Raw genomic sequence first — 24,067 nt, 5'->3', positions numbered from 1 at the left:
TGAACTCGAACTTAAATTGGACAACACTCATTGATATGTGAGAAGTTTACCTCTCTTCCAAACTAACTGTTTTGTCTCGAAAATAGAAGGAACATTGTTCCCCACAACTTAAGCTTTAGAATTCCATCACAATACTCGAATATCCTGGGTTTAACCATAACCCTTCCCTCTGGAAATCCCTAATAAAGCAAGAAATTGATTTTGCATGCATTTATTACTAAACTTACAAAAATAAACTCATACAAACAACAATGAAAAATACCACTTCAAGAAATTTACAACCAACCACCTGGAGCACCACCTTTAGCACCAGCAGCAGCTGCTGCAGCAGCGGCGGCTGCCGAAGACCAAGGACCCAATGACTCCAGATTGGGTACATGATTGGTGCCCGAATTGATGGGACTAAAGGCAGCATCTTTGGTGAAGGCCAAATGATGAGCTGCACCGGCATTGTGATTGCGATTTAGCTGTCCCAGTTTTGAAGCTTCATATTCGGTCTTTTGAATTTCAGCAGCTGCAGCATGGGCTGAACGCTGCAAAGCCTGAGCAGCTTCAGCTTCACGAGCGGCAGCAATACGTTGTTGATGAGCCACAGCAGCTTTGGTGGCGGCCAAGCGTTGTTGGGCCAATACCACTGCTTGGGCGGCAGCTGCTGCCTCGGAACGTTGAATGGCAGCAGCAGCTTCAGATTTTTGGGTTAACAGAGCAGCAGCGGCCTCTTTTTCCATTGCCATGCGTTGTTGATTGAGAACATTCTCTTTGGCAGCTTGCATTTGTTGTTGGGCTATCAGGACATTGCCGGAGGCTTGTTTAGCAGCGGCTATGGAATTGGCTACCTCACTGGGCGAGGGGGAGGCAAAACGTGATCTATGGGTATGAGAGAAAATAAAATAAAAATAAAGAACACAAAAAAAAATACTAAAATTTAAGATATTTTTCTTAATCAAAGTATGAAAAAGTACTAAAAGCTACGAAAAAATCATTCAACAAAAACTTTTGCCGACTCTTAGGACAAATTTTGTTTCCTTGATCAAGGACCCAAAGAAATCATTAAAAATCAGTAAATATTTTTTCACCAATTTTTTTTCTTAATCAAAGAATAAAATTTCCTAGATCAAGTAAAAAATCATTCAACAAAGGAACATTTTCTTATAAAATGTTTGAAAATTTAGTTCTTTCTTTTTTTAGTTTTTTAATCAAAGTATGAAAAATACTAAAAAGTAAGAAAAATGCATTCTCCGAAAACTTTTCCCGAATCTAAGAATAAATTTTGTTTTCTTCATCAAAACATAAAAAGCATTAAAATCCAGTAAATGATTTTTAACAAAATTTTTTTTCCTAATCAAAGGGAAAATCCCTAAATCTAGTAAAAATCGTTCAACAAAGTAAATTTTTCTTAAAATGTTTGAAATTTGAGTTCTCTTTCTTTTAAATTTTTTAATCAAAGTGCCAAAGCCCTAAAACCAATAAAAATTCATTCACCGAAAACTTTTCACAAATCTAAGAATAAATTTTGTTCTCTCCATCAAAAGATAAAAAAGCACTAAAGTCCAGTAAAAATTTTATCACCAAAATTTTTTTCATAATCAAAGGAGAAAAATCCCCGAGTCTAGTAAAAAATCGTTAAACAAAGGAAATTTCTCCTTAAAATGTTTGAATATTGAGTTTCTTCTCTTTAAAATTTTTTATTCAAAGTATTAACACTAAAACTAAGAAAAATTCATTCGTCAAAAACTTTTCCCGAATCTGAAGACAAATTTTGTTTCCTTAATCAAAAGTTAAAAAAAGCACTAAAATCCAGTAAATATTTTTTCACCAATTTTTTCTTAATCAAAGGAGAAAAATCCCCGAATCTAGTAAAAAATCGTTAAACAAAAGAAATTTTTCCTTAAAATGTTTGAATATTGAGTTTCTTCTCTTTAAAATTTTTTATTCAAAGTATTAACACTAAAACCAAGAAAAATTCATTCGTCAAAACCCGAATCTGACAAATTTTGTTTCCTTAATCAAAAGTTAAAAAAAAAACACTAAAATCCAGTAAATATTTTTTCACCAATTTTTTCTTAATCAAAGGATACAAATCCCTAAATTTAGTAAAAAATCGTTCAACAAAGGAAAATTTTCCTTAAAATGTTTGAAAATTGAGTTCTTTCTCTTTTAAATTTTTTAATCAAAGTATGAAAAATACTAAAAACCAAGAAAAATTCATTCACCGAAAACTTTTCCCGAATCTAAGCACAAATTTTGTTTCCTTCATCAAAAGATAAAAAAGCACTAAAATCCAGTAAATGATTTTTTAGCAATCTTTTTTCTTATACAAAGGATACAAATTTTTAGATCTAGTAAAAATCTTTCAACAAAGTAATTTTTTCCTTAAAATGTTTAAAGTAAGCTCTTTCTCTTTTAAATTTTCTTAATCAAAGTATGAAAAAACACTAAAAACCAAGAAAAATTCAATTCACGAAAACTTTTCCCGAATCTAAGGACAAATTTTGTTTCCTTCATCAAAACATAAAAGGCAATAAAATCCAGCAAATATTTTTCCACCAAAATTTTTTTCTTAATCAAAGGATACAAATCCCTAAATTTAGTAAAAAATTGTTAAAAAAAGGAAATTTTTCCTTAAAATGTTTGAAAATTGAGTTCTTTCTCTTTTAAATTTTCCTAATCAAAGTATGAAAAAAATGTTCCCAAATCTAAGGATAAATTTTGTTTCCTTCATCAAAAGATAAAATAACACTAAAATCGAGTAAATATTTCTCCACCAATTTTTTTTCTTATTTAAATATCCTTTAAATAAGAAAAAAAAAATTGGTGGAAAAATATTTACTGGATTTTAGTGTTTTTTTATCCCTAAATCTAGTAAAAATCATTCAAGAAAGGAAATTTTTCCTTAAAATATTTGAATATTGAGTTCTTTGTCCTTGGTTCTAATCTTAAAAGTTAGCATTTAAATTTTTTACTGTATGTGGCTTTTGATGAAAAATTTGGCCAAGTTTACTTTCTGAAAATCTTATCCTTAATAAAAGGATAAAAATCCCTAAATCTAGTAAAAAAATCGTTCAACAAAAGAAATTTTTCCTAAAAATATTTGAAAATTTAGTTTTTTGTCTTAGGTTTGAATCTTTTTTAGTGTATGAGGCTTCTGATAAGAAATTTGAACAAATTTACTTACTGAGCATTCCAAGGATTCCAGCCATTGGAAAATCCCGACAATTTAAATCCCCCTGTGGACCAACCACCTGCATCACCTATCCAGGCATCCAGGCTACGTTTGGGATTGTTTTTGCTTTCCACTACATTCTCGTTAAGAGACTTAGAGGGCAAGACCACCATTTCACCAAGGGTTTGATGCAAGGCAAGGGCACCAAGGAAGACACAAATCTAAAAGCAGAACAGAAAAAGTCAGTAAAAAAACTAAATAAGAAAAATAAAACACCAATTTACCATGAATTTGACCATTTTTGTTAATAAAGACTTCGCAATGTAGGAAAAAAGAGAAGTTTGTTGTGTACTTTGTTGTTTGCAACTCCAAACTGAACTGATGCTGATCAACTTCTAGATTGGACTATTTATAGTTAATCTCATTTAGCCTTATTTTGTTTCATTGATCATTCCCATGGGAAAAGTAAAAGTTCAGTCACTTGCCCATAGAATATCCAAGCCATTTAATTCCCAAGGGAGTAGTTACCCAAAGACTGTCTGATTGCAGTTTTTCATCATTACGTTTATGAAAGCAGCCATCTAGCCTAGTGGTCATCTAATCAATCGATCACGTAAACTAAATTAATTTACTTGGATGACTTGGTCTCGTTGCAGCACCAGCGTAAGTGTAAAATACGTGAGGATCAACATCCTTGGCATCGTGCCTTATTGGCACTTCATCAATACCAACATCATCATTGCAGCACTGGACTATAGATTCATGGAGGTAGAGAAACAATTTTTTGGGGAAGGGTGTGGCCAAATCAATTGGTGATTTTTATAAAAAAAAATTATCAAAATTCAAAATTTCGAAAAATGTTTTCTTTAGGTTCTTTGAATTCCTTTTTTTTCATTCTAGATTTTGAAAAAAATTAAATTTTTATAAAAACCTTTTGAATTTATACAAAGTTATAGAAGACTCCCACCCACCCCTATTTCCACGCCCTTTAAAATTATAGCCACGATATTGGCTTAGAAAAGAAAGCAAATTATGTAACAATGACTCTCATAATGATTGGTATTCAACCTATTTAACCTCCTCTCAAATAATTGCTCTTGTAATGTAGTCCAATAAAATAGGATTAGGAGGGTGATCAAGGAAAGGAAAACAAAAACTTAACAAAATGGCTTTTTTAAAATGTGTTAACACTAAGGAAAACATAATGGAATTATAATTGAAATGAAACTACCGCAATGGTGAGTTTATTGAGATGTAAACCCATAAAGAAAATGGGATTGTAAAAGGAAAGTAAACCAGTTCAAGGAAGTTAGGACAGATAAATGTAGGTGATGGTCTGTTAAACAAATTCCTAAGCCAAGCCAGCAATATTAAGTTTTTAATTTCCTAGACAATCTAATTTTGTATTTGAAAAAGCGATGGGAATATTGAAAGGAATAAATTTTACTAAAATTAAAGATGTCATTTCAGGTGTTATCGGAAATTTTGTCTATATGGGGTTTTTTCCTTTTATCCACAAACCTACTTGTGAATTTTGTTTTCTCGATTTTGCCAAAGGCTGCAGATTCTTCACGCTATGATCAGCCCTTCCAGATACCAACTAAGTTATAAAACTTGTAATGGACGAGAATTCGAATCCATTGAGCAGAAACCCCGAAAGGGCCTTTGAGATAGCGTACGACTGGGTTACCCCTAGGAGTATGAACGTTAAGCCAGAGAAAACAGAATTCTGCTTGTTTACAAGAAAAACGAAAGTTGACCTAATTGAGGTGCCACATAACTTCAACAGAACGATTACGATATCCGACAAGGTCAGATACTTGGGATTAGAGATGTGCACATGAGTGATTTCTCACTCACGCTTACGAGAGCAAAATTTACTCTCGCACGCTCATGAGACAAAAATTTGGCTCACGCACGACTCACGAGAATATCACGACTTACGGGACTGGAACGAAACAACCATGGATCACGAGATGCTCACGAATAAATAACGACTACTTTTTCATACCCACCACCATAAGATGGGAATATGCTAATCAAGTCAATCCGTTCGTAACACCCCGAAATATTCGTCTAAGACCCCGTAAAGTATATATATCCGAGTCGATCTAGCCATATAAGTGCGTCCGTCTGTCGACATCACGATAGTGGTCGAACGCGTAAAGCTAGCTGCTTAAAATTTTGCACATATACTAAATATTGATGTAGGTCAATGGGGATTGCAAATGGGCCATATCGGTTCAGATTGAGATATATTGCTCCCATATAAACCGATCTCCCGATTTGACCTCTTACAAGCTGCAATTTTTGTCCGATTTGGCTGAATCTTTGCATGTGGTGTTCCGTTATGACTTTCTACAACTGTGCTAAGTAAGGTCCGAATGGGTCTATATCCTGATATAAGTAAGTAAAGTAGCTTTCGAGTAAGGAAAAGTGGCTGTATAATGGAACAGAGATCTCAATTACATCGGAATATTCTTACCTGGGGTTGACATTTACACCTAAACTCTCACTCCGGAAACAAATACAGGAGAGAAATCAATTAGCCAAAAATAGCATCAACACCACTTGGAATTGTTTCTTATCAAAACCTAATGTGTCCATAAAAACAAAATGGAAACTCTTCTTGGCCATTAGTAGGTCTATACAATCATATGGATCACAAATATGGGGGTTTTCTCACTTTGATGAAGTTGACCAACTGACACTATATTTTTTAAAGAAGATATTAAAAATGCCAAGTTTTACTCCAACGTACATAATGATGTTAGAGACTGGTGTCGAAAACGGGCATATATACACTTTGAACAACCATCTTAACTATATAACGAGAATTTTGTATGATTACAAAGATGATAGGCTACCTAAAATACTAGCCAAAAAAGTGATGAGACACGAAATATTTTGGAAAACGCATATAAATTCTTTAACTCTGCAAAATAGTACAGAAGCTTTCACGCCAAATCTGTCAAAACAATGTTGGTTACAAAACATTCAAAATCTCCTCCAAAACATACGTGCAACAAAAACAAATGATGCACTTTCAAACGCAAATAATACACACCGCTTCTACAGTAAGCTCCAACCTACTTTTGGGGGATTATACTTTGTCGAACCCTTGATGCAGGACGAACTGATGTGGATATTAAAAGCTCGAAGTGGGATGTTTTCATTAAATTCCAACAGGTTCCAAACAAATTCAAATCCAATATGTTCAATGTGTAATACAGTTGAAATAGAAAACATTCAACATTTCCTGGGTCGATGCCCAGCTCTCAAAGAATTCCGATTAATGTTCTTCCAAATGCCCATAATTAATGAATCTGATTTAATAAATATTCTCAATGGAAATGTTATACACTGGAAAAGTTTAGCCAGTTATCTAAAAACTTGTATGTTATATAGAAACCAGTTATTGTCTGAATTTAATATATAAAAGAAAGGAAAAACAAACTCGTAAATCTCTAGTATATACACTATATTTTAATAATGGACAGACGACCGAAGGTCAATGTCAAGAAAATATATACTCAATTTATTCTTTTAGAATGCTATGTTTATATTGCTATATTTATATGAAAACATTAATGAAATTAATAAAGAATACTACTACTTTATATCCTGATATAGCTCCCATATAAACCGATCTCCCGATTTGACTGCTTGAGCCATTATAAGCCGCAATTTTTGGCTGAAATTGTGCATATGGTGTTCCGTAATGACTTCCAATAATTGCTCCCAGTACGATCCGAATCGGTCTATAACCTGATATAATTCCCATATAAACCGATCTCCCGATTTGACTTCTTAAGCCCTTACAAGCCGAAATTTTTGTCTAATTTAACTGAAATTTTGCATATGGTGTTCCGTTATGACTTCCTACAACTGTGCCATGTACGGTCCGAATCGGTCTATAACCTGATAAAGCTCCCATATAAACCGATCTCCCGATTTAACTTCTTGAGCCCTTACAAGCCGCAATTTTTGTGCGATCCGAATTGGTCTATAATCTGATTTAGCTCCCATATAAACCGATCTCCCGATTTGACTTCTTAAGCCCTTACAAGCCGCAATTTTTGTCCGATTTTACTGAAATTTTGCATGTGGTGTTCCGTTATGACTTCCTACAACTGTGCCATGTACGGTCCGAATCGGTCTATAACCTGATAAAGCTCCCATATAAACCGCTCTCCCGATTTGACTTCTTGAGCCCTTACAAGCCGCAATTTTTGTCCATTTTGGCTGAAATTTTGCATGCGGTGTTCTGTTATTACTTCCAACAAATGTGCCAAATACGGTCCAAATCAGTCTATAACCCGATAAAGCTCTCGTGTAAACTGGTCTCTCGATCATTTATTTTGTATAAATTTTTAGCAGAATCCATGGTAAGGGTTCCCAAGATTCGGCCCAGCCGAAATTAGCACGCTTTTAATTTTTTTAGTTGTACATGCCAAATTTGAGACTTGTTTTATATAAATAGTCGACCACGCCCTTAACTCAGACTGTGTCACCCCGAAGGACTTCGGGTATTCCTCTGGCAATAACGACCAAATCCTCTGCCCTTTCACTCCCCTGACTACGCTATGACTCGGCACCCAAACGATGCGTCATCCTCAAAGAGAATTAATCTCTTTTTACACTCAAAGACTGTCCGTGACTGGTTGTTATTGCCCTGATGGCCATTTTACTGTTCCTAAAGATTTTCACAGTCGATATCCTCGTGTTTACAACATATTATCTCATAGATCGCCCGGATCTCCCCCTGTAGGACTGTATTATGGTCAAGCAGTCGAAAATAATTCTCAGTACCTTGGTCCGCAATGTAAACACTGGTCCCCAATCTGTCCTCTAGCTTTGATTCATCCGTGTAGCCTGGAATACCAGATGGCAACACCAGATTTCCATCAATCCTAGACTGTGACGCTCGCCAAAGTGTCTCGCAGAGTTCGTTCTTTTTTCGTCATGGGAGAGGCACATCCCGGAGTGTCGGGATTGTAAAGAACACCGGACCCTGGTTCTGTTCGGTTTGCCAGATCCGCCTCCATCATCGGTCGGTGATGGTGAGGTGTAATCGGTGCATAAAATGGTAAGATTTCCGATCTTGCTTTGGCCTTACATCACTACGGAAGTATAGTCACACTGGATATGTTGCAAGGTGCTGTGCGAACATAGACAGCAGTGGGTCACAAACGTCGTCGTCGCCTTCTGCGTCCTCGTCGCAACTAAACTGCAACGATCTCCGGGGCAGATCGATGAGACAGTGGATTTTATGAGTCGGAAGAACATCTTGGTTGCAGCGATCCAGGAGACAAAGTTGGCCAACAACTGCAGCTTGCACAGTTGTCACGGATACAATGTGCTACGTAACGATCGCTCATGAAATGGAGGTGCGGGATTGGCCTTCGTGATACACCATTCGGTGCAATATAGACCCATCTAGACTTCGCCTGTCGCTAGTGACCCCTACATGGAGTGCATGGAGATGGCAGTCAAGTCCGTACTGTCGAGATAGAGCTATACAACTTGCACATACCGTCGGTTGGTAGCTGTGTCCCAATTATGGGCCAAGCTTACAACCCCGACATAAGCGGGTTACTATCTGGCCATAATCCTGGTAAACTGTCATTTCTTTGGGATCAGACCACCTCCCCAAAATTCTTACCATCGACCCTCCACTCGACTTCATAATCTCTGAGCGCTGGACGTTTATCAATCAGGAAAAGGCCGATGGGTCGGCTTCAGAGAGTATACCAATCGCCGCTTCAGTAAACTGGCACGCCCCTAGGGCTGAGAGGAAATTTCGAGACATCATTAACGCAGCAGCCGCTCGCTTTAACCAGTCGGTTGAATTGGGGGAGTCGTAAAGACCGATCCCCCTTCTCTCACCCGTAGCAGAGACGCTTGAGGCATTACTCCTCACGTGCCTCGTAAAAGAATTTCCATTCGCCGAGCATCAACATGGGTTTCGAAGACTGCATAGCACAACAACTGCTTTGTATGTCATCACCGCACACATTTACCGTGGCTTCAATCAGCCCAGGCCATGAGATTGGATGGTCCTCTTGGCACTGGACTAATCGAAGGCATTCGACACGGTCAGCCATGCCATACTATTTGAGGACATCGCCAACACATCCCTCCAGCCAGGCCTGAAACGCTGGATCGCGAATTATCTGTGTGGTCGCCAGTTTGTTTGTTTATTATTTATGACATTACTAGTACAACAAGACATAAGTCTTATAATTGACTGTACTAGAATCACAAGAAGATACACAGTAATGGTTTACAAAAATTAGAAGTAGGAAAACATTTTATAAATAAAATTGAAATTTGTGTAAATAAAATTGAAATTTGTATAAATAAAATTGAAATTTGTATAAATAAAATTTAAATTTGTATAATTAAGAAACAAAATTAAAAAAAACAATAATCAAGCATAAAATTTAAAAAGCTCAGTCTTAAAAACAGAAGCATTGCTTAGTAATTGCAAATAATTAGGGAGCGAGTTCCAAAGACGAATTGTGTTGATGAAGAATTGGCGTTCGGAGGAGAGTTTTTTGAACCTGGGAAGAATGAGTTTTTTGCCTCTGTTGGATCTGGCGAACTGCACACGATTATAAAGATAAAAGGGTTCTTTTGTGTAAATTATATTATGCAGCTGTATTAAGCATCTTATCTTTAAGTAGTTGCTAAATTGAACGTTGAAAATTTTGTATGCGAATTCAGATATTCTGTCTCTCCTAGTTTTGTTAAAGACATAACGTGCGATGTTGTTATATGCAACATTTAGTGTCCGGGAGTCATTGTAGTCACAATATGCAAAGACTTCACATCCGTAAAGCAGTGTTGGGAGTAAATATGTCTTTGCAAGCATCATACGAATATTAAAAGTAGTACATGTACGCACATTCCATAAGAGTGAAACAGGGAGTTCCTATTTAACCTCTAGGGGGGTATATTCCATTCTACCCCCTCCAGACGGTATAGAGATCGTATGCGGACGATTGTACGATCATGGTATCATTGTTGACATCTGCGATAGGTTGAACGTCTACCTCAAAGAACTTGGCTCATATTTCGCTCCAAGAGATCTGAAGATATCTGCCACCAAATGAATGCCGAGCTGACTGTGATGGTCGATGGAGAAATGATTCCGACCATCAAGTGTCCCAAAATACTTGGCGTCACATTTAACAGCTCTTTCACATTCTCCCCACATGCCACAGCAATTTGCGATAAAGTCAAAAGTAGAAACAAGGTCCTCAAGTCACTTGCAGGCAGCACTTGGGGTGCAGGCAAAGAAACCTTGTTGACCACGTACAAATCAATTGGCCGGCCTGTGGTAAGTTATGCAGCGCCAGTGTGTCAGCTTTGTGACACGCAGTGGAATAATATTCAGATCTGTCAGAATGCCGCCCTCCGAACTGCGACGAGCTGTCTCCTCAGTTCTCATGTGGACCACCTGTATCTGGAAACAAAGATATACCAGTGCGAAGACATAACTACATGCTGTCTAAGCACTACCTTTTGGGTTGTTATCGCAGAGACCATCCGCTCAGAAGCCTTAAGGTAGATCAACATGATCTAGAGCGTGAGATTCAGCGCTAAAAGAGAGAACCTCTAGATCAAGTGGCATACCAAGCGGGTCTAGACAACATTTATGCAGACACGGTAGCAGATGCGGTAAATAGCTATGGGGTGAATGTAGTCCTTGGAGAACGACCGCCTTCCAATGCATTCTAAGAAATTGACCTCGCCCGACAAACCAGAGTAGTTTGGCATATGGAGCCGCTTCAACTCCATGGAGCCGCCTCAACTCCTACAGAGCAAGGAGTGATGCTGACGTGCAAGAGGTCCCGAGGTACCACACGATACACATCAACTGTTTAACTTCCCAGCCAGACCCACACGACTCAGACCCAGATCCCTGTGGACGCACCCCGTCTTAGTCGCAGAATTCCTGGATCTTGACACCCAACAAAATCAAGCAGACGAAAAATACAACACAACAAGTAAGAGTGTGCTAAGTTCGACCGGGCCGAATCATATATACCCTCCACCATGGATCGCATTTGTCGAGTTCTATGGGCGGTACCTCTTTTTAGGCAAACAAAGAATATTGAATAAGAACTGTTATGCTATTGGAACTATATCAAGTTATAGTACGATTTGGACCATAAATGAATGCTGAACATTGTAGAAGTCATTGTGTAATATTTCAGTTCATTCGGATAAGAATTGCGCCTTGTAGGGGCTCAAGAAGCAAAATCGGGAGATCGGTTTATATGGGAGATGTATCAAGCTATTGATCGATTCAGACCATATTAGACACGTATGTTGAGGTCATGAGAGAAACCGTTGTACAAAATTTCTGCCAAATCGGATGAGTATTGCGCCCTCTAGAGGCTCTAGAAGTCAACATTCCAGATCGGTTTATATGGAAGCTATATCAGGTTATGTACGGATTTGCGCCATACATAGCACAGTTATTGGAAGTCATAACAAAACACCTCATGCAAAAATTCAGTCAAATCAAGACCCAAGATTGGTTTATATGACAGCTATATCAAAACATGGACCGATATGGGCCATTTACAATACCAACCGACCTACACTAATAAGAAGTATTTGTGCAAAATTTCAAGCGGCTCGCTTTACTCTTTCGGAAGTTAGCGTGCTTTCGACAGACAGACGGACGGACGGACGGACAGACGGACGGACACGGCTAGATCGACATAAAATTTCACGACGATCAAGAATATATATACTTTATGGGGTCTCAGACGAATATTTCGAGTAGTTACAATCAGAATGACGAAATTAGTATACCCCCCATCCTATGGTGGAGGGTATAAAAAAAAATGGGCCATATCCGTCCATGTTTTGACATAGCTTCCATATAAACCGATCTTGGGTCTTGACTTCTTGAGCCTCTAGAGGGCGCAATTCTCGTCCGATTTGACTGAAATTTTTCATCACGTGTTTTGTTATGATATTCGACAATTGTGCCAAGTATGGTTCATTTCGGTCCATAACCTGATATAGCTGCCATATAAACCGATCTTGGGTCTTGACTTCTTGAGCCTCTAGAGAGCGCAATTCTTATCCGATTGGAATGAAACTTTGCACGACGTGTTTTGTTATGATATCCAACAACTGTACTAAGTATGATTCAAATCGGTTTATAACCTGATATAGCTGTCATATAAACCGATCTGGGATCTTGCGCCATTGAGCCTCTGGAGGTCGCAATTATTATCCGATTTGCCTGAAATTTTGTACAACGGATCCTCTCATGACCACAAACATACGTGTTTATTATGGTCTGAATCGGTCTATAGCCCGATACAGCTCCCATATAAATCGATCTCTTTATTTTACTTCTTGAGCACCCAAAGGGCGCAATTCTTATTCGAATTGGCTGACATTTTACACAGGTCTACAACATGTAATTTAATTGTGGTCTAAACCGGATCATATCTTGATATCGCTCTAATAGCAGAGCAAATCTTTTCTTATAAAGGGTGATTTTTTTGAGGTTAGGATTTTCATGCATTAGTATTTGACAGATCACGTGGGATTTCAGACATGGTGTCAAAGAGAAAGATGCTCAGTATGCTTTGACATTTCATCATGAATAGACTTACTAACGAGCAACGCTTGCAAATCATTGAATTTTATTACCAAAATCAGTGTTCGGTTCGAAATGTGTTCATTCACCGTAACGTTGCGTCCAACAGCATCTTTGAAAAAATACGGTCCAATGATTCCACCAGCGTACAAACCACACCAAACAGTGCATTTTTCGGGATGCATGGGCAGTTCTTGAACGGCTTCTGGTTGCTCTTCACTCCAAATGCGTCAATTTTGCTTATTTACGTAGTCATTCAACCAGAAATGAGCCTCATCGCTGAACAAAATTTGTCAAAATTTGCCTAAGAAGAGATGTCGGGAAAAGAACTCGACAAATGCGCTCCATGGTGGAGGATATATATTTAAGATTCGGCCCGGCCGAACTTAGCACGCTTTTACTTGTTTTTTTATAAAAATTGTTCAAATCCCGGTCAGAATTAAAAATTGTCAAATCCGTATGTTGTTTTTAATCCTTTAAAAATTCCAGCGGCCGTACAAAATCAGCAGCACAAAGTCCTTTGAAAATCAAAGAGGTTAAAATGGATGTATGGGTCGCCCAAAAAGTAATATAGTCGGCGTTGACAAATTTGTTCACAGCTTGTGACTCTGTAATTGCATTCGTTCTTCTGTCAGTTATCAGCTGTTACTTTTAGCTTGCTTTAGAAAAAAAGTGTTAAAAAAGTATATTTGATTAAAGTTCATTCTAAGTTATATTAAAAATGCATTTACTTTCTTTTAAAAAATCCGCAATTACTTTTTGGGCAACCCAGTAGAATGTGCCGATTCTCCACAGAATCCGCAGCCTAAAGAATAATCTCATTTTTATATAATTCTAAAAACACCAACATTTCTACACAAAAATCTTACCAAAATTCTTATCCTCTTGCTTTTTCCACGAAATTGCGAATTTTCCTTGAATTTTCTTCTTTTCCGAAATTTTTATAAAATATTTGTAAATTCACACAAAGAATAAATATTTTTTTTTCTTTCCGAAAATTTGCTTACGCCTTGATAGTATGACTTTTCCAATGAAATTAAATCTATTCTCTAGTTTAAATTTCAATGCCAATGTGAGAGAGAAAACAAAATTTTTGATAACGTATAAAATTTCTTTTCTTAACTAAAGTGAAATTTCCACAATTCAGCAGTCACACAGTGCGACACCAAGGCAAGGCATTGTACCTCGCAAATGTCGGCAACCTTAAGAGGGGATAAACACCGCTTTGTCCGATGTTCTCGTCAGGATTCGAAAGCTTTCAGCGTCATAGGCTGCACGAAATCGATATCCGCATTCAGGGCGAAGGGTCCCCACCCAAAAAAAGATATTAGAGAGTTATGGAAGTCGCAGCGGAGCGGGCCCGGTTCAGCTAGTTACTTATAAGTCAATTACTTACCGTTCTGTAGCTATTACATATTTATAGATTTTTTTCTCAAATTGCTCTTCTTTTATTTGGTATACAATGTGTTTTCAGTTTGTTTTGTTTTGTTTTTTTGGTTCTTAACAAATACTATAATTTTTTGTAATTTTTGGTGAAATTTTCTTTAAATATTTACCTAACTAATTACATGTACTATATACGTATGTAGGTTTGTATGTATGTATGTATGTGTCTAACTATGATTATGGTATACTTAAAAGATTTTCCTTTTGGTTTTCTTTGCCATTAGTGTAGGTGTTTATACATAATCTTATTTGATATAACTTTTCTTTAGAGAAAAAAGTGTCTAATTTAATAATTAGGTCAAAGTGGAAGGGGTTGAGAATTGTATTGCAAAGCAAAACATTTTTCCCTTTAGTTTGCGATTTAATTCTTGGAACAAAAACATCTTAGAAACTAGTTTTCAACAAAAATTTGAATTTTGAATTAAATTCATAAGCAATAATAAATTACAGAATAATATACACTTAAATCACTAGATACTTCTATATGTATGTGTATATATAACCATTATGGTACAGTTTACAGTTTTATTTTTTTTTTTTAAATTAAAAGAAAGCACAGACAAAGTAATTAACAAAAATAATCACTTTGTTAAAAAAAAAATTTTAACTAAAACTTGAAAAAAAAATTGGGATTTTTTTCGCTGGCCTAAAATCTTAGTTAAAAAAAAAAAAACTTGTAGGTAAGTAGTTATTGAATAGAATTCTTAGTTTTTTTTTTAATTTTTTGTTTTTCTTAAAACCTAAGCAACCTAATGTTTTTTTTTTCAGTTTCACTCTTTTGTCGCATCTCGACTGGGTGAATCTGTGGAATTGGGATTTTCAGGCGGCGGGGATTTTCTTCTTGGCGAAGTTTCTCTAGCCAGCGGCGATATGGGTCTGGCATTGCTTGTCAACTCTGTTGTGGGCGAAGGCGATGACGACGACGACGATGTGGTCTTGTGTATATTTTCCAATTCAATGTCCGAACAATTGTCGGAATTGGACAGGGCCGAATCCATGGAGGTCACTGTCATATTCACCTGCTTATCACTACTGTCTTGGGGTGGCGGCGTTAGCAATGGCTTTTCCGCCGAACTATTTTCCACATCTGTGGGATCAGTGTCTTTTAATTGATTTGTTATCACAAAACTGTTGCTGTTGATATCTTCAATGGCTTTGCGAAGCTAAAAGGATAATAAAGAAACAAAAAACTAAATAATTAAAAATCTTATATAAAAAAATCAATTTGTGTTTGTTTGTATGTTTGTATGTTCCGTATAGACTCAAAAACGGCTGAACCGATTTTCACGAAAATTCAGATGCGTGAACCGATTTAAGCGAAATTGTATGTCACCTTATGGTATCCCAAAAACACTAAATTGGTACAACATTTTTGGGTCAAATTACCTGGGGGGACGCCCCATCCCAAAACCCACCCGGACGGACATGTTTACCGATTGGGACAATATGGGTATCAAATGAAAGGTATTTTAGAGTAGAGTACGAATTTGGTATACAAATTTCGCCCAAAGTGTTCGGGGAGGTCCCCCATTCACGAAAAAACCCCCCAACTGGACTCTTTCATCGCTTCCGGCAATATGGGTATCAAATGAAAGGTATTTAAAAGTAGAGTACAACTCTGATATGTATTTCTTGGTGTCTAAGGGTCCTCCCCACCCCCCAAACCCCACCCGCCTGGACAAGTTTACCGATTGGGACAATATAGGTATCAAACGAAAGGTATTTAAGAGCAGAGTACGAACTAAGTATACAAATTTCGCCCAAAGTGTTCGGGGGGTCCCCCATCCCCAAAAAAACCCCAACAGGACTCTTTCACCGCTTTGGGCTATATGGGTATCAAATTAAAGGTATTTAAAAGTAGAGTAAAAATTTATTCCTTGATGTCTGAGGTGCCTCGCCACCTCCCAAAACCTCCCCGCAGGGCTTATTTACCAAATGAAAGGTATTTAAAAGTAGAGCAAGAATCTGATATAAAAACTTACTCCTTAGTATCTGAGGAGCCTCTCCAACCCCCAAAACCCCCCAGCAGGGCTTATTTACCAATTGGGACAATATGGATATCAAATGAAAGGTGTTTGGAAGTAGAGTACACATCTGTTATAAGAAAATTTGTCCAAGGAGTCTACGGAGCCTCCTCAACCCCAAACGGGCATGAATGTCGAACGTCACAAAATGGATATCAAATGAAAGGTCTTTGGCAGTTGAGATAGGAGTTTGAGATAGAGTCTGGGACCAGCCCACCCACTAAATATGTTTTAATAGGACAATAATATGTGAATTTAACGAAAGGTCCATGTCAGTAGAGTTTGAATCTAATGTTGATATGAGAATTCAAGAATCTGGGTCACGTTCAACCGTGCCGCCGTTCGGCAGGACATGAAATATATCAATCCCATGGCAGCCGGTTGTACATACCGAATTGACCCGATGGAGTTCTCCATCGGCAAGGGCTGCCGCCTTAGTGTATAACATACTGCTACAACAACAACAACAACAACAATTTAAATAAATTGTCTTTTGGGTCTTAGCGTCGGGGGGAGCGATCCTCTCCTCCCAATTAAAACAACACCACACTATCGTATAGGACGACCGAGAATATATTGTACTCAAATGACATGATGTGTCAGAATGCAATCCCCTAACCCTATCCCACCCAAAAAAGGAATTAAAAATAATATGTATGAAGGTCGATCAGGATAGAATAGGACAACAATAAAAGGACTTTGGTAGTAGAGTACACTTTTTGCTCTCAATTTGGGATAGACACTGGAAGGACCTGCGGATCTTAAAAAATGTGTTATCCCAAGAGGTCGTTTTGAAAAATGATTTTGAACATAGATAACCAATACAAAAAAATTAAGTAGTGTGAATCTGAACGAGGCCCGTTGCTCTGAATATCTTTATAGCCATCCTCAAAATGCATGAATTATAGGGCCAAACAAAATCGTGCTCTAGCACGATGCTGATATTGTTTCAGGGCCCACCTCTTAAACTTCCTTCAAACTGGCCATGATTGCCTACTATGGCAATAAATAGTAGGATTTTGATGGAGGAATACGAATTTGACATCCAATTTTGAGGCCAAGTGTTTGGGCGTCGTCTCACCCCATAAATTTTCCCCAAACCAATGACTATTGGGGCTAAAAAAAACACCCCCCTCCCAACCTAATTGGACGTGGAGTTATCCTCGACATTTTGATTCTTAATGAAAATGAGGTGGAAATTTTATTTTTCATGAGAAATTTTGTCAACTTATAATAAAACTCACCTCCTTTAAACCCACCACACCCACCAGTCTGCCGATCTTTGTGACATATGCATGATTGATTCCCACCATGGAGAACAGTGAATGTACTTTGAGTATAGAGGTTCTTTCCACCAGCTGAAATGGACTGGGATCAATATTGACTTTGGCCTTTTCCAAATCGATGGGCTTTTGCATTTCTTCCATTTCCCATTTCTTTTGATCCTCGGGTGACATATCGATGACACGTTCTCTTGGCTATTAAAGAGAGAAAAAATAAATAAAACAACAGCATACACCAGAGTTATCTTTTTTTTCAAAATAATTTTTAAGAAAGCAATACCAAAATATTTCAATTTTAAAATTTTGTCTTTTTTTTTTAATTCACCACATACCAATTGGACCCTTTTACTGCCTTTATGGGACTATGGTTATTTTATAGGGCAGTGTGTTTATTGATGACAACAACAACAACAACAGCGCATTTGAGAAGTTTGACATTTATATGGATAATTTTTTTGCAGTGTATGTACAGTAGAAATGTTTGATATGATTGTGATAGAAAATGATTTTTTTTTGTATTTTGTATGAAGTGAAGGAAGAAAAGAAGAAAAAAATAGAAAGACTCATCACATTTAATATCCTTTGATTATATCCAATACCATGGGTTAGTTGAACATTTTTAGTGGATAAAAGAAAACATTAAAAAATACATTCCATAACATCTGTGAGGTTATACCTACCAATGCTTTGTGATTGGGATGCAAGGGTTCGCTAATACTGGGTCTTTTATCCTTCTGCAGCATGCATTTTGAAAAAGTTTGGAAAAAAACTCCATATGTATTTATAATTTTTTTTTTGTAAATTTCAACCAAGATTTTGGAAGCCGTGATCAGATTTATAGAGAAACTAGCTGGCCCGGTGCGCTTCGCTACACCATAATATGGCTTTTTTCCGTTTGCAACACATCGAATTATCCATTTCCGACCCTATAAAGTATATATATTCTTGATCAGCGTAAAAATCTAAGACGATCTAGACATGTCCGTCCGTCTGCCAGTTGAAATCACGCTACAGCCTTTAAAAAATAGAGATATTGAGCTGAAATTTTGCACAGATTCTTTTTTTGTCCATAAGCAGGTTAAGTTCGAAGATGGACTATATCGGACTATATCTTGATATAGCCCCCATATAGACCGATCCGCCGATTTAGGGTCTTAGGCCCATAAAAGCCACATTTATTATCCGATTTTGTTGAAATTTGGGACAGTGAGTTGTGTTAGGCCCTTCGACATCCTTTGTCAATTTGGCTCAGATCGGTCCAGATTTGGGTATAGCTGCCATATAGACCGATCCTCCGACTTAGGGTCTAAGGCCCATAAAAGCTATATTTATTATCCGGCCCAGAAAATGCTCATTTATTGCCCGATGTCCCCGAAATTTGGAACAGTGAGTTAAGTTAAGCCCCTTGACATACTTCTGTAATATCGCACAGATCGGTCCAGATTTGTATATAGCTGCCATATAGACCGATATCTAGGTTTTAGGTTTTGGGGCCATAAAAGACGCATTTATTGTCCGATGTCGCTGAAATTTGAGACAGTGAGTTTGGTTAGGCTCTTTGACGTCCTTCTTCAATTTTGCCCAGATCGGTCCAGATTTGAATATAGCTGCCATATAGACCGATCTCTGGATTTAAGGTTTAGGGCCCATAAAAGAGGCATTTATTATCCGATTTCGCCGAAATTTGGGACAGTGCTTAGTGTTAGGCTCTTCGACATGTTTATGCAACTAGGCCCTAATCGGTCCTGATTTGGATATAGCTGCCATGTAGACCGATATCTCGATTTAAAGTCTTGGCCCCATAAAAGGCGCATTTATAATCCGATTTCACTGAAATTTGACACAGTGACTTATGATCGGCTTTTCGACATCCGTGTCGTATATAGTTCAGATCGGTATAAGGTATATGAGTATAAGGTATGAAATTTTTCTCCGAATTTTGATGAAAGGTGGTTTACATATATACTCGAGGTGGTGGGTATCCAAAGTTCGGCCCGGCCGAACTTAACGCCTTTTTACTTGTTCTTTATGCATTTTTAAGCTGGTGATCGAGACATTAAGGGCTACGGGTCTCGTTCAGATCTACACTAATTAATTTTTTTGTATTTTGTATTTCAAAGCTAAAACTTGGCATAATACATTTTTAAAGATCCGCAGGTCCTTCCTGTGTCTATCCCAATATGAGGGCAAAAAGTGTACTCTACTACCAAAGATCTTTTATTTTTCTCCTATTCTATCCTAATCGGTCTTCATACACTATTTTTAATTCCGTTTTGTTTTTGCTAGGACTAGGAGAGGGGCATTGCCCTCTAACACGTCCTTTCATTTGTGATCAATATGTTCTAAGTCGCCCTGCTTGACAGTTTGGTGTGGTTTATATTGAGTGGAGAGGGTCGACGCTAAGATCCAAAAGACCATTTATTTGAGTCCTTTATTGCCGCGATCTATATATCCTGCTAAACGGTTGGGGAGGCCCCGTAGAAACCTTGGACCAAATTCTTATAACAGATGTGTACTCAGCTTCCAAATATCTTTCATTTGATACCCATATTGTCCCAATCGGTAAATATGTCCTGTTGAGGGGTTTTGGCGTGTGAGGAGGCGCCTCAGACATCAAGGAATACATTTTTATATCATATTCCTACCATACCTTTCATTTGATATCCATATTGTCTCAATTTGTAAATATGCCCTACTGGAGGGTTTTGGGTTTGGGGAGGCCCCTCAGACACCAAACAATTAAATTTAATGTCAGGTTTGTACTCTACTTTTAAATGCCTTTCATTTGATACCCATATTGCCCAAAGCAGTGAAAGTATCCTGTTGGGAGGTTTTTGTGGGTGGAGGACCCCCCTCCCCGAAAACTTTGGCTAAATTTTGTGTACCAAGTTCGTACTCTACTCCTAAATACCTTTCATTTGATACCCATATTGCCCTTATCGGTAAAGATGCCCGTTAGGGTGGGTTTTGGGATGGGGCGTCCCCCCATGTTATTTAACCCCAAAATTGTATACCAATTTCATGTTTTTGGGGTACCTCAAGTTGGCATACAAAATTTCGCTTAAATCGGTGCACTCATCTCCGAGATTTGTCGTTTTTGAAAATTGGAGTAAGGGGGAGGATCCGCCTCCCATTTGTATATCAAAAAATGTAGTACCTTATTTTCACAAGGAGCTTAAACTCCACCATCTGTGGAAATTTCGGTTCAGCCGTTTTTGAGTCTATACGGAACAGACAAACAAACTAACAAACAAACGAGGCACAACAATTTCATTTTTATATAATAGGTTGAAAGTATTTGTATACCCACCATTATACAATAGATTGTATAACAATCTAGTAATTCTGTTTGTAACACCCTGAAATATTGATCTGCCACCGAACCCATGAAGTAAAAATTTGTATATTCTAATTTTTCGTTCGATTTTGCTGAAATTTGGTATGTGATTTACTTTTGTAACCCCCCGCAAGCACACCAAATCTAGGTCTATAAAAAAATATAGCCCCAAATATTGGTTCCTTGAGCCAATTTTTGTCCGATTTGGCTGAAATTTGGTATGTGAAGTACGTTTGTGCCTTCCACTCACTACTTACTCCATGACAGTCGGTTCTAAGTACGGGGTTTACCCGATGGAACCCTTCATCGGTCATGGGATGCCGCCTCATTGCTCGTGTTTGTCTTTTTTTCGTCTTGGGACACACACATCCCGGAGTGCCTTCTTCGCACGCCATTGGCCCGTGCAGGACCCTGGTTCTGTTCGGTTTATCAGAACCGCCTCCATCATCGGTCGGTGTTGGTAAGGTGTAACCGGTGCATGGAGTGGGTGCATTACCGATCTTACTCTGGTCTTACGTCACTATGGGAGTATAGTCGCACTTAATATTTTGCAATAGAGATGTGCACGTGAGTGATTTTTCATTGAGCTAAGGCATGCCCACGAGAAGAAAATTTTACTCACACACGACTTTTTTATTTCGACTCATGTTGACGAGACGAAAATTACACTCAAGCTCATGCATGACTTACGAAACACTCACGAAACACTTACGATTCACGAAGCACCCACGAGACATTCAAGTGAGTGTCTTATGAGTCGTGAGTTTCTTATGAGTCATGACTTGTGTCGCGTGAGTCTTGTTTTTCTCGCGAGACGTGAATAGTGTCACTCACTCACTCGGCCACGCACGATCACTTGATTGAATTAGGATCTCATTCACGAATTACGTGACTCACGCATGATTCACGCGTGACACGACAACTCACGTACACCTCTCTAATTTGGGTTACAAGCATTGTCGTCGTCGCCTTCGGCCGTGCTGCAACATACGCAATAGCCACACCCAAGACCCAATATTGCCGGGCCATTACCGGGCAGTGTATCTTTTATGCAATTGAATTGCGATGGTCTCCGAGGCAAGATCGACGAAATAGTGGATTTTATGAGTCAGAAGAACAAATTGGTTGCAGTGATTCAGGAGACAAACACCTGCAGCCAGCACAATGGATATAAAGTGCTATGTAAGGATCGTATACAAAGTGGATGTAGGGGATTGGCCTTCGTGATACACTATTTCGTACAATATAGTCGGATCTCGCCTGCGCCTGGCGCTAGTGACCTCTACATGGAAAGAATGGGGATAGCAGTCAGGTCCAGTACTGCCGAGATAGAGTTACGTTACGTGTACATATCGTCATTTGGTTGTTGTGTCATGACTTCCATCAACCCAGGCCATGTGATAAGACGGTCCTCGTGGCACTGGACCTATCGAAGGCAGTCGACATGATCAGCCATGCCAAGCTATTTGAGGATATCGCCAATACATCCCGTCAGGTTTGACCAGCGGCCAATTGCTTTAGACGTGGTCAGTCCAAAGCAATTGGACGGTTAATGGTAAGCTATGCAGCGTCAGTTATGTGACATGCAGCGGAATAATATTCAGATCGGTCAGAGTGCCGCTTTTCAAACTGCGAAGAGCTGTCTCCTCAGTTCTCATGTGGACCGACTTCATCAGGAGACAAAGATCCTACCACTGCGAAGACATAACTATATACTGACAAGTAAAAACGTGCTAAGTTCGGCCGGGCCAAATCTTGGGTACCCAACATCATGGATTCCGCTGGAAATGTACCCTTACTAACTGAGTTTGTATTTGAATTGTTTTCATGTCTCAAGAAGTCATATCGGGATATCGGTACCTAGAGGGCCTATATCACCATATTGACCGATTCGAAAGAAACTTGGCACTGATGTTGTAAGTCATAGGATAGGTTTTAGGATCAAATTTTAACCAAATTAGGTGACCAACTTGGCTTCTGGGGCTCAGGAAGTCAAATCCGGATATCGGTTTATATAGCGGTTATATCAGTTTATTGACCGACTAGGATCGTACTTGGCATGGATGTTGGAAGTCATAAAACAAGTCTTTGTTCCAAATTTCAGCCAAATCTGAAGAAAATTGAGGCTTCTATAGATTCAAGAAGTAAAAATCAGGGAACGGTTATATGGGGGGATATATCAGTTTATAGATCGACTATTTCTAAGAGCTCAAGAAGTTAAATTCGGGGATCGGTTTATATGGGGGCTATATCAGTTTATAGACCGTCAGGGATCGTACTTAGCGTGGATGTTGGAAGTCATAACACAAGTCTTTGTTCCGAAATTCAGTCAAATCTGATAAATAATGAGGCTTCTAAGGGCTCAAGAAGTTAAATTCGGGGATCGGTTTATATGGGGGGTTAAATCTGTTTATGGACCCATTCGGATCATGGACGTTGAAAGTCATGACACAAGTCTTTGTTCCAAAGTTCAGCCAAATCGGATGAAAACTGAGGCTCCCAGGGAGTGAAGAAGTCAAATCTGGCGATCGGTTTATATGGGGGTTATATCAAAATTTGAATCGATATGACCCATTTGCAATCCCGAACGATCTACATCACTAAGAAGTATCTGTGCAAAATGTCAAGCGGCTAGCTTTACGCGTTCGAATGCTGTCGTGATTTCGACAAACGGACGGACATGGCAAGATCGACTCAGAATGTTGAGATCATCCAGAATATATATGCTTTATGGGTTCGCAGATCAATATTTCGAGGTGTTTGCAAACGGACTGACTAGATTAGTATACCCCCATCCTATGGTGGTGGGTATAAAAACTTATTTTGTGTTTCTATGTTTGATTGTTTATTTGTGGGTTTATAAGTTTCTTGGATCAATGTAAATACCTAAGTGCCCGTTCCAAGACCAAAACAGTCCCAAATCGGCATATGGGACGAACATTGAAAATAAGGTTTAAGTAATGGTGTTTGTGAAGGGGCAGCGAAGCGGGTCGGGTTTAGCTAGTCTATTATATACAAATGAAAGTGTTGCGCTTTGTTTGTTTGTTGCGAATAAACTAAAAAAACGGCTGAACCAATTTTCATGAAATATAGGGTATTTAATTTTGTGATATCCAAAGGGGGGGTGCACCCTCCCCCTTACCACAATTTTCAAAAACGCCAGATCTCGGCGATGTGTGC

The 24,067-nt window shown here is 38.3% G+C and overlaps 2 protein-coding genes across 11 annotated transcripts in view; both read right to left on the bottom strand.

The window, feature by feature from the left end:
* Positions 1 to 260: 260 nt before the first annotated feature.
* LOC106094167 (translation initiation factor IF-2) lies at positions 261 to 13,747 on the bottom strand. 2 transcript variants are annotated; one of them, XM_059363988.1, is made up of 3 exons: positions 13,667 to 13,747; positions 3,176 to 3,384; positions 261 to 867 (listed from the first exon to the last, which is right to left on the bottom strand). In XM_059363988.1, exons 2-3 carry the CDS (start codon positions 3,334 to 3,336, stop codon positions 276 to 278), a joined length of 753 nt encoding a protein of 250 aa, XP_059219971.1. In that variant the 5' UTR covers positions 3,337 to 3,384; positions 13,667 to 13,747; the 3' UTR covers positions 261 to 275. The 2 variants fall into 2 exon arrangements, with proteins under 2 accessions (XP_059219971.1, XP_013116818.2); XM_013261364.2 differs by lacking the exon at positions 13,667 to 13,747 and adding an exon at positions 3,448 to 3,906.
* Positions 13,748 to 14,275: 528 nt separating this feature from the next.
* The window catches only part of LOC106094168 (chloride channel protein 2), a 140,316-nt gene continuing 130,524 nt past the window's right edge, over positions 14,276 to 24,067 (bottom strand). For 6 of the 9 annotated variants that reach the window (XM_059362348.1, XM_059362350.1, XM_059362346.1 and 3 more), the window contains 4 exons: positions 18,231 to 18,284; positions 17,883 to 17,912; positions 17,512 to 17,745; positions 14,276 to 15,406 (listed from right to left, as the gene is read on the bottom strand). In XM_059362348.1, coding sequence (XP_059218331.1) covers positions 15,014 to 15,406; positions 17,512 to 17,745; positions 17,883 to 17,912; positions 18,231 to 18,284 — 711 coding nt within the window. In that variant the 3' untranslated portion in view covers positions 14,276 to 15,013. The remainder of the gene's footprint in view (positions 15,407 to 17,511; positions 17,746 to 17,882; positions 17,913 to 18,230; positions 18,285 to 24,067) is intronic. The other 3 variants (XM_059362353.1, XM_059362354.1, XM_059362352.1) reach the window with 2 other exon arrangements.

Source organism: Stomoxys calcitrans, chromosome 2 (assembly GCF_963082655.1).
Source record: "Stomoxys calcitrans chromosome 2, idStoCalc2.1, whole genome shotgun sequence".
NCBI lineage: Eukaryota > Metazoa > Arthropoda > Insecta > Diptera > Muscidae > Stomoxys > Stomoxys calcitrans.
Note: the sequence above shows the minus strand (reverse complement) of the source record. Positions and strands in the feature narration are given on the sequence as shown.

Coding starts and splice junctions, on each gene's coding strand:
- LOC106094167 (XM_013261364.2), bottom strand. Junction 868..3,175: donor TGGAATCCTTGGAATGCTCA/GTAAGTAAATTT, acceptor TCATACCCATAG/ATCACGTTTTGCCTCCCCCT.